The sequence below is a fragment of the Echinops telfairi genome, unplaced genomic scaffold (assembly GCF_000313985.2).
Source record: "Echinops telfairi isolate 266 unplaced genomic scaffold, ASM31398v2 ScPeMD7_11;HRSCAF=52, whole genome shotgun sequence".
In the NCBI taxonomy this organism is placed as follows: Eukaryota; Metazoa; Chordata; class Mammalia; order Afrosoricida; family Tenrecidae; genus Echinops; species Echinops telfairi.
The window spans coordinates 151,404-159,666 of NW_022103908.1; the positions used below are offsets into that span (position 1 = coordinate 151,404).

The 8,263-nt window shown below is 45.7% G+C and overlaps 1 protein-coding gene across 1 annotated transcript in view; it reads right to left on the bottom strand.

Moving 5' to 3' along the window:
* Nucleotides 1-645: 645 nt before the first annotated feature.
* Nucleotides 646-8,263, bottom strand: part of NEK5 (NIMA related kinase 5) — a 75,146-nt gene continuing 67,528 nt past the window's right edge. The window contains exon 22 of the mRNA XM_045287076.1: nucleotides 646-1,554. Within this exon, the coding sequence (XP_045143011.1) occupies nucleotides 1,317-1,554 (238 nt within the window). The 3' untranslated portion in view covers nucleotides 646-1,316. The remainder of the gene's footprint in view (nucleotides 1,555-8,263) is intronic.

Here is an 8,263-nt window from a genome sequence, read left to right on the forward strand (position 1 = left end):
ACAGCCCCAAATCCAGCAGAACAGTTTAGAATAACCTTCAGCTTTGAAAAACTAGCTCTGGTGGTGGAGTGGTTAACACTTTGGGCTGCCAACGACAAGACTGGCAGTTCAAAACCATGAACTGTTCTGAGGGACAAAGATGAGGCTTTCTACTCCCATAAAGAGTTAAAAATCTTAGACACCTTGCCCTACGGGGTCACTATGAGTCAGAATCCACTTACTGGCATTGGTGTGGGAATTTGGTTTTTGTCATCTTTGAAAGTAATCTTCTTTTGGATCATCTGGGCAAAGACCCTGCCCTCCAGACTCCAGTGTTTGACCACGCTCTCTGTATTCTGCGTGGAGGCTGCTCAGCCCCACGGCAGGTAGACCTCCAAGTCGACCTCAGTCCCAACAAGCCCCGGAGGTGAAGCACCCAGCATGATGCAGGAAGAGGCTGCATCCTCCACACAACGTGCCTCCTTCCTCTCCTGGGTCAATTGCCTTAGTCGTCAACATTGGCCTCCAAATAGCGTTTTCAATAGAGCGGAAGAAATAGTGACGTCAGTCCTATCAAGTAGCAGATTATTTAAATGAATGCGTTCTGTACCATAGATTCCTTTTCTATCACCATGGAAACAGATCACTGCACATTTAGTGGCTGAAAGCAACACAACTCTATTACCTTGCTGTGCCAGGGTTCAGAAGTCCAAAGGGACTCTCACCAGGCTACCATCCAGTGGTCAGTAGGGCTGTGTACCTCTCTGGAACTTCCTAAGGAGACTTGGCTTCCTTGGCTTTTCCAGTTTCTGGAGGCCACACACATCATGGGTGATTTCCTCCACCTCCAGGACCAGTAGTGCCAGCCTCGGCCTTTCTTACGATGCCATCGCTCTGGTTCCTGCTCTTCTGCCTCCCTCTTCCACTTTTAAGGACCCTCTCGTGACACTGGGACACCCGGAAAATCCAGGATCGTCTCATTTTAAACTCAGTTGATTAACAACCTCAGCTCCACCTGCAGCCTTACTGGCACCTTTTCACAGGGGAAAGGGCATCATTCACCTGCCACATCTATCTGAAAGATTGCTGAATAGAATTTTTAAAATACATATCTTAGTTTCCAGGCTCAAAGGTTAGTTCTATTGTCTAAGTGAAGGAAAAGGAACAAATCCTTGGAATGACTGGTGAGACCTCTGCACCAAAATGAGAAGATGGCATTGGTCATGGATCTGAGAGTTAACACATGCTAATTTATTGAGGGGAAAAATCTCAGCTGTCTATTCTGAGTGGTTGCTAATGTCCCCTGGATTTCATCAACAGCAGCATTTTGGATGGTGTTAAGTGGAGTCCATCGCATTAGATGGCTCCGGAACATTAGCTGGAGTCGGAATGCTCTCCGCACATTCTCTTATCTCTTCATGTTTCTGAGTGCTTCTCTCTCCTCGTTCTTCCGACTTGTCCGCATCCTCAGAAGAACCTGAAGCTTTTTCTTCTATCTCTTCCTCCTTGGCAAGAGCAAGTTTTTCTAGGGATTCCACTACATCGATCAACTCATCCTCAGATTCTTCAAAATTCCTGGAATTATAAAGAGTAAACATCAACTCTATTATATCAAAAAACGGAAGACTATCTACCAAAAGCGGCTTCCCCTTTGGTCCCCTATCATCATGTGAGCAAGATGAGTGCTGCACTTTCATGTTTTAAGCATGTATTTCTTGCATCAGTCTGGTTTTTCACAGGGTGACAGACATCCAATGTTGGAGAAGAAAGGTTCCATTTAGTTGGACTTCTGTTTAACCACCTCTGGTTAAACAAAGTGCTGAAGGTGTTGTGGATTAGGCATTGGACTACTAACCTCCAAGGTTGGTGGTTCAAACCTACCAGCTGCTCTGTGGGAGAAATATGAGGCTGTCTGCTACCATAAACATTTATAGTTTCAGAAACCCTATGGAAAAGTTCTACTCCATCCTAAAGGGTCGATATGAGTCACAACTGACTCATTGGCAGTGGATCTTGTTTGTTATTTTATATTTAAGGGGAGAGAAGAGAACAAAAGTAAAAGAAATTTAAAAGGATAGTTTAAAAAATAAAAAGCACTGAGCCTTTGCTCTTTGCCCTGTCCTCGGCATGTTACACATTCATAGTTCATTTAATCCTACCAATACTGTGAGGGAGCTGAGATAGTTAAGGGTTATTGTGCCAACCTGGCCAATAAATACATGTGGGATTAATTGAAGGGCAAAGAGATAAATAGCTCGGTGAGCCTGGCCTTTCTAGTTCTCCTGTCTCTTGCTCTCTGATAATCAGACCAGTGTGCAGCTGCCTTAGCTAGTTCCGTGCCTCAGCTGGCATGGCTCACTTCCTGCAAGACATCCCTGAAGAGAAGCCACATGGACCTACTCCGATGCAGCCCTGGGTGCTGGAGCAGCCGTGTGGAGACCCCTGCCAGCACTGAGATGCTTACACTGCCACTGGATTCAAAGACTTTCTACCCACTGGCCTGTGATCCTCCTGCATTTGGCATCCTTGTGGGTGTTTTGTGGGTTTGAGGAGGACTTTGTAGATTGGTGTCAGACATATGGACTAAGTCGGACTTATGGGCTTAAACTGGACTGGGTTGGGATGCTTTCTGAATGTACACTTACCCTTTATATAAAACTCTCTCTTATATATCTGTGAGTTTCTGTGGATCTGTTTCTCCAGTTTCCCTAGACTAACACAGGACACATTGCCATTATGGATGGAGAAACGGGCTCAGAGAAGTTTACAAAGTGCCCCTGGTCTCACAACTACCAATCAATATGAGCAAGACTTAAAATTTTATCCCATTGAAAAACCGATTGTTTTGGATGAAAAGAGATCAAAAGACCAAGGAATTGAAAATGTTATTGTGTTAGAGGGGAAGAGGTCAAAAGAGTAGGAGAAAAAGAGACAAATCTCAAGACTGTTAATAGTTTAGTGGCAGGAAAGGGAGACTAAGAAGGTACTGGGAAGAGCAGAGAAATGATGGAGGCTCGTATGTCCACAAAGAAGCTGTCAAATAAGATGCGGTCTGAGAAGCAGCCGACAGACTTGGCCACCTCTAGGTAAGGATGACGGCAAACAGGGTGTAGAGCCACATCTGAGCCCCTCTGTCTACACAAGAGAGGAGGCGGCTGTCTCCACACCAACCCCAGGCCGATTGCCACAAGGGAGGATGAGGCATGCTTCCACCTCCCAGCTTTTCTCAAACCCCCTTCTGACCGCAGCCATTCTTCCGGTGACACTACTTTTCTAGTGGGCTCAATAATGCATTGCAATGGCCACACGGGATGTACAGACAAGGCTCACTGTTATGCAGGGTTATTGAGGACGTTAGCTGGGGAGTCAGAACATGAAAGCTACGGTCATTAGTCCCAGCAATGCCCCTCCTCAGCCAGCAGCCAAGCCTCTCTCTGTTCCTCAGCCTTGCAGCCATGCAATCCCTTGGCCCCTGTCTCCAGGGCCAGGAAGCCCACCTGCTGCTCTGCCTCAGAGTGTGATCGTTGAAAGGCTGTTCATCTGCCCTGTCTCAGGGTCTCCTTGCCTTGGCCTCCCCTCTGCTCCCTCTGCCACTCCCTCTGGCAGGGAGGGATTTCAAGTATGCTCTGCTGCTGGGTTTTGTTTATTTTTTTTAAAATCATTTTATTGGGGGCTCTTACAGCTCTTATAACAATCCATTCACCAACTGTAGCAAGCATATTTGTACATGTGTTGCCATCATCATTTTCTAAACATTGACTTTCTATTGGAGCCCTTGGTATCAGCTCCTTCCCCCCGCCTCCCTCACAACCCCTTGATAAACTATAAATCGTTATTGTTTTCATATCTTACACCCATTGCTGTCTCCCTTCACCCACGTTTCTGTTGTTTATCCTCCTGAGGATGGTGGTGGTATATGGTATAACCCTAACCCTTCCTCCCATCCTACCCCCACCTTCTCCCTACCCTCCTGGTATTGCTACTCCCAATTCTGCTTCTGAGGGGTGTATCTGAACTGGATTCTGTGTGTTGTGAGCTTTTATCCGTGTCAGTGTGCATGCTCTGATCTAGCCAGAACTGAAAGGCAGGACTGGGGTCATGATAGTTAGGGGTGAGGAAGCCTCAAGGAACCAGAGGAATATTGTGTGTTTCATTGCTATACTGCACCCTGGTTGGCGCATCCCTTCCTTGTGACCCTTCTGTGAGGGGATGTCCTATTGTCTACAGATGGGTTTCGGGTCCAACCCCCCTCATTCTCAACAACTGTTGCTGTTATTTTGGTTATTTTTTAAATGGTTTTATTTCACATATATCATTTAAATGTTCCATCATATTAATATGATTTGTGCAATCATTACCACAATCAATCTCAGAATATTTTCTCCTCATACTCATTGTTAGTGCCCCATTTCCCCCATCCTTCCCTGCCATTCCCCAAGGCCATTGTTAACCCAGTTACTTCATTATGGGGTGGCTCTTCCTGGGATGGTCTCGGGAATTCCTGTCCTACTTCTAAGAAATTTAAAATATACATTGTATAATTTAAAATATACATTGTTATAGTCTTCTTATGATAAACTATCTGAAGTCCTTCAGCTATTATGCTGTGATCTCTCATTAATGGTAGATTCTTCCCTCATCTGTTCTTGAATTCTCAATTATGAGTTCATCTTCAGCAGTCTCTGAACTCTATTTAAGGATACAACCAGTGGTGGGACACAGATAATTCAACAAGCAGTTCACTACCCTAATGACTGTTTTAAGTATTAAAAATAATATCCCACCCTAATGACTGTTTTAAAGTATTAAAAAATGATATCCCGAATGGTAGATTTCCTGGAGTTATGGAGGGTGGCTGAACTCCTAAGATTATTCCCCTGAGATAATTTTTAAACCTTAAACCAAAAATACCACCTGGAGTAACCTTGACACCAAACAATAAATTCGCTTAATTATGATGTTCTTTTAAGAACTATCCATATGGAATCAAATTGAAAACAGCCTCTTGAAATAATGGATGAGTAATGTGGGCGGCAATGAACTTGTGGTCATAATTTCTTTTGTAAAAATAAATACCTAAATAAATAAATACCAAATTAGTCCCGAGGAGTTGGAAATTGAAGAATTCCCCAAAGTCCAGCTCTTGCAAGAAGCTAGCCTGCTCCATTTCCCCCTAGCTGCTCCCTTGGGTCTGTTCCCTCGCATTTCTGGGTTCTTTGAACAGCTGCAGTGTTCCCCAGGAGTTTGAGGACAGGTGCTGTTTAGTCCCAAAGCTGAAGGTCAGGCAGGGGTCAGCCAGATCCTGGGGCCAGAGGACATGCTCCACTCCTGGCTCTTGCTAGTACTGAGATCCCTCCTCTTGCTTCTCAGAAGGCTCACTTTATACACAGCAGGATGCCACTCCAAGGAATCCTGTCCACTGCACGCCGCCTAGCCCCCACCAGCAGGGTCACCTATGGTAGACAAGTTTCAGCAGAGCTTCCGGACCAAGACTGACTAGGAAGGAGGACTTGGAAAGGTGCTTCTAAAGAAACGAACCAGTGAACATCTTATGAATAGCAATGGAACATTGTCTGACACGGTGCCAGAAGACGGGCTTCTCAGGTTGGGGAACCCTCAAATATGATGCAGGAAATCACACGATAGAATTTTGCAAGACCAATGACGTGTGCATTGCAAAGGCGAGGAAGCGTGAAAAAGTTTGTGGGGAACTAGAACGAAAGATTGTGGACATTTCCCCAAACTTTAAGCCCCTCGTTCCTTTCTCAAACAACACAAACAGTAGCTATACACATGGCTCTCACAAGTTGGAATGCACAGGGTTCAAATGGCCTCCATCTGCAGAGAGAAGCTCAATGCGATCTGTCAACACAAGGCCGGGGCTCGGCTGCCGAAGAGACCTTGATTGCTCGTACGTGGGCTCAAGTGGAAGCGGAAGAAAGTGTAAACCAGTCCACAAGAGCCAACGTAGGACCTTGAAGATATACCACCTGAATTTAGAAACTATCTCAAGCATAAATGTGCTGCATTGGACACTAATGACTGAAGATAGGCTAAAGTGGGGGGAAACATTGAGGGCAGGACACATGAAAAAGCAAGAGGTCATTAAAGAGACAGGAAAGGGGGTGGAGGGTGTGTGTGAAGACCACATGAGAGACTCTGAGACCTACTCTTGAAGATAGAGGAGGTAACGCAAACGGAAGAAATGAGGATGTAAAAGCAGAAGCGGAAAAACAAATTTACTGCCATCGAGTCCATACTGACTCCTAGCATCCGGAAAGGACAGGATACGTTTCTGAGATTGTAACTGTTCACCAGTGTAGAAAGCCTTGTCTTTCTCCCGCAGAGCTGCTGGTGGTTTCAAACCGCTAACCTTTCAGGTCACAGCCCAGTGCATAACCATCACACCACCAAGGCCCCACAAACAGAACGGAAGGTTTCAGATGGTGGCTTAAGAAGATGAAGTGCTCCAGCAGAGAGAAAATGTCTTGAGAAGGATGCTGGCAGCAGATGTACAATGTGCTTGACACAATGGATGCATGGATTGGGATAAGAGCTGTCAGAGCCCCCAATAAAATGATTTTTTTTTAAAGATGAAGGAAAGGATTAAAGTAAAATGTGCAGCAGAGACCTTGTGAAAGGGGGCATGGGGTAGCATCTGACCTCTTCTGACTTCACAAGGGGGAGAGAGGATCTTCATCAGCCGCCCAAAGCTGATTCCTATGAGGCTGAGGTGAGACTGGCCCCTACCCTCCAACCTTCCTCACCAATCCTGACACCAACCATCCCTCCCACAACACCCTCTGCTTCTCAACTGAGCTTGATGATTCATTGCCACGGCCACACAAAACTCACAGACCATGCTAAGGATGGTGGGTTTTAGTAGAGAAGGTCTCAGAGCCAGCAATGCTCAGGCCTCTTTCCCAGGCATTCTCCCAGCCAGACCTCTCTCTGGTCCTCAACCCCTCCAGCTGGCCTCTCCCCTTCCTGAGGCAATGCTACACAGCTTTTAGCACTACTAACAAATGCCCAAAGGGACTCTAGTTTCTGCTACAGCCGCACCTCTGTTGCCTCCATGTTATTCTAGCTCTCTGTCCCTGGATCAGGAGATTCAATGTGCAGGAATCTTGGGATGCAACAGGTACACTCCACCCCTGGTTCTTCACACTTAACTCTCTACTTCTGCTACTGAGATGGCTCATTTAACACTCGGCAAGATGGCCCCATTGACCAATCCCCATGTGAGAGCACCGCGTTCTTACAATCACAACTAACCCTGATAGCAATCATTCACACATGAATCATACAGCCCTTCCTACCAGTATCTTCCCCCACCTTCTCTTACCAAACCCAGCAGGAAAGAAAAGCCATCTGATGGGAGTTTTGAAGACGATGGCTAGAACGGCCATATGAAATAATCCAGTGCACTGCAGACCTGCAGTTAGACAACCAAAAAGGAAGTGTGCACTTGGCATTCCTCAAGCTGAAAGAAGAGATGAAAAAATTCAAGCCTCAAGTTGAAATACTGAAAGATTCTTTGGGAAAAATGTTGGATGGTTCGGGAAGCATCTAAAGAGGCTGGGAGAAAGACACAGAGTTACTGCGCCCCCAGAAATTCGTTGACCTTCAACCATTTCATGAGGTAGCATGTGATTAAGAGTCAAAGGAGAAAGAAGGCCAAGCTACATTGAAAACACAGGTGGAAAACCAAGCTGCAGGAACCGACGTCAATACCAGTTGAAATGTTTCAACAAACAATACAATGCTAGAAGTGCTTACTCAATTCTGTCAAGAACTTTGGACAACCAATTGGAAGGAAGTCATATTTGTACCCATTCCAAAGAAAAGTGATCCAACAGAATAGAGACCTTACCTCCCAATATCATTCATATCACATGCTAGGGAAGTCTTTCTGAAGATAATTCAATATATTTGCAGCAGTATATCCACAGGGAACTGCCAGAAATTCAAGCCAGAGTCAGGAAAGGACTTGGAAGAAGGGATGCCACTGCTAATGGCAGATGAATCTTGGCTGAAAACGGAGACTCCCAGAAGGATGCTTACGTGTGTTTTGTTGACTACACAAAGGCGTGCCACTGTGAGGCTCATAATGAGTTAGGGATGGCACTGAGAAGAATGGGAATCCCAGACTCTGAATTGTACTCACGCAGAACCTGCAGACAAAGGAAGCACAGCACAGGGGCATACTGTGCCGTTTAAAATCAAGGCAAGTTGTGAGGGAGGGGGGAGCCGGGAGGGAGGGGGAAAATGAGGACCTAATGTC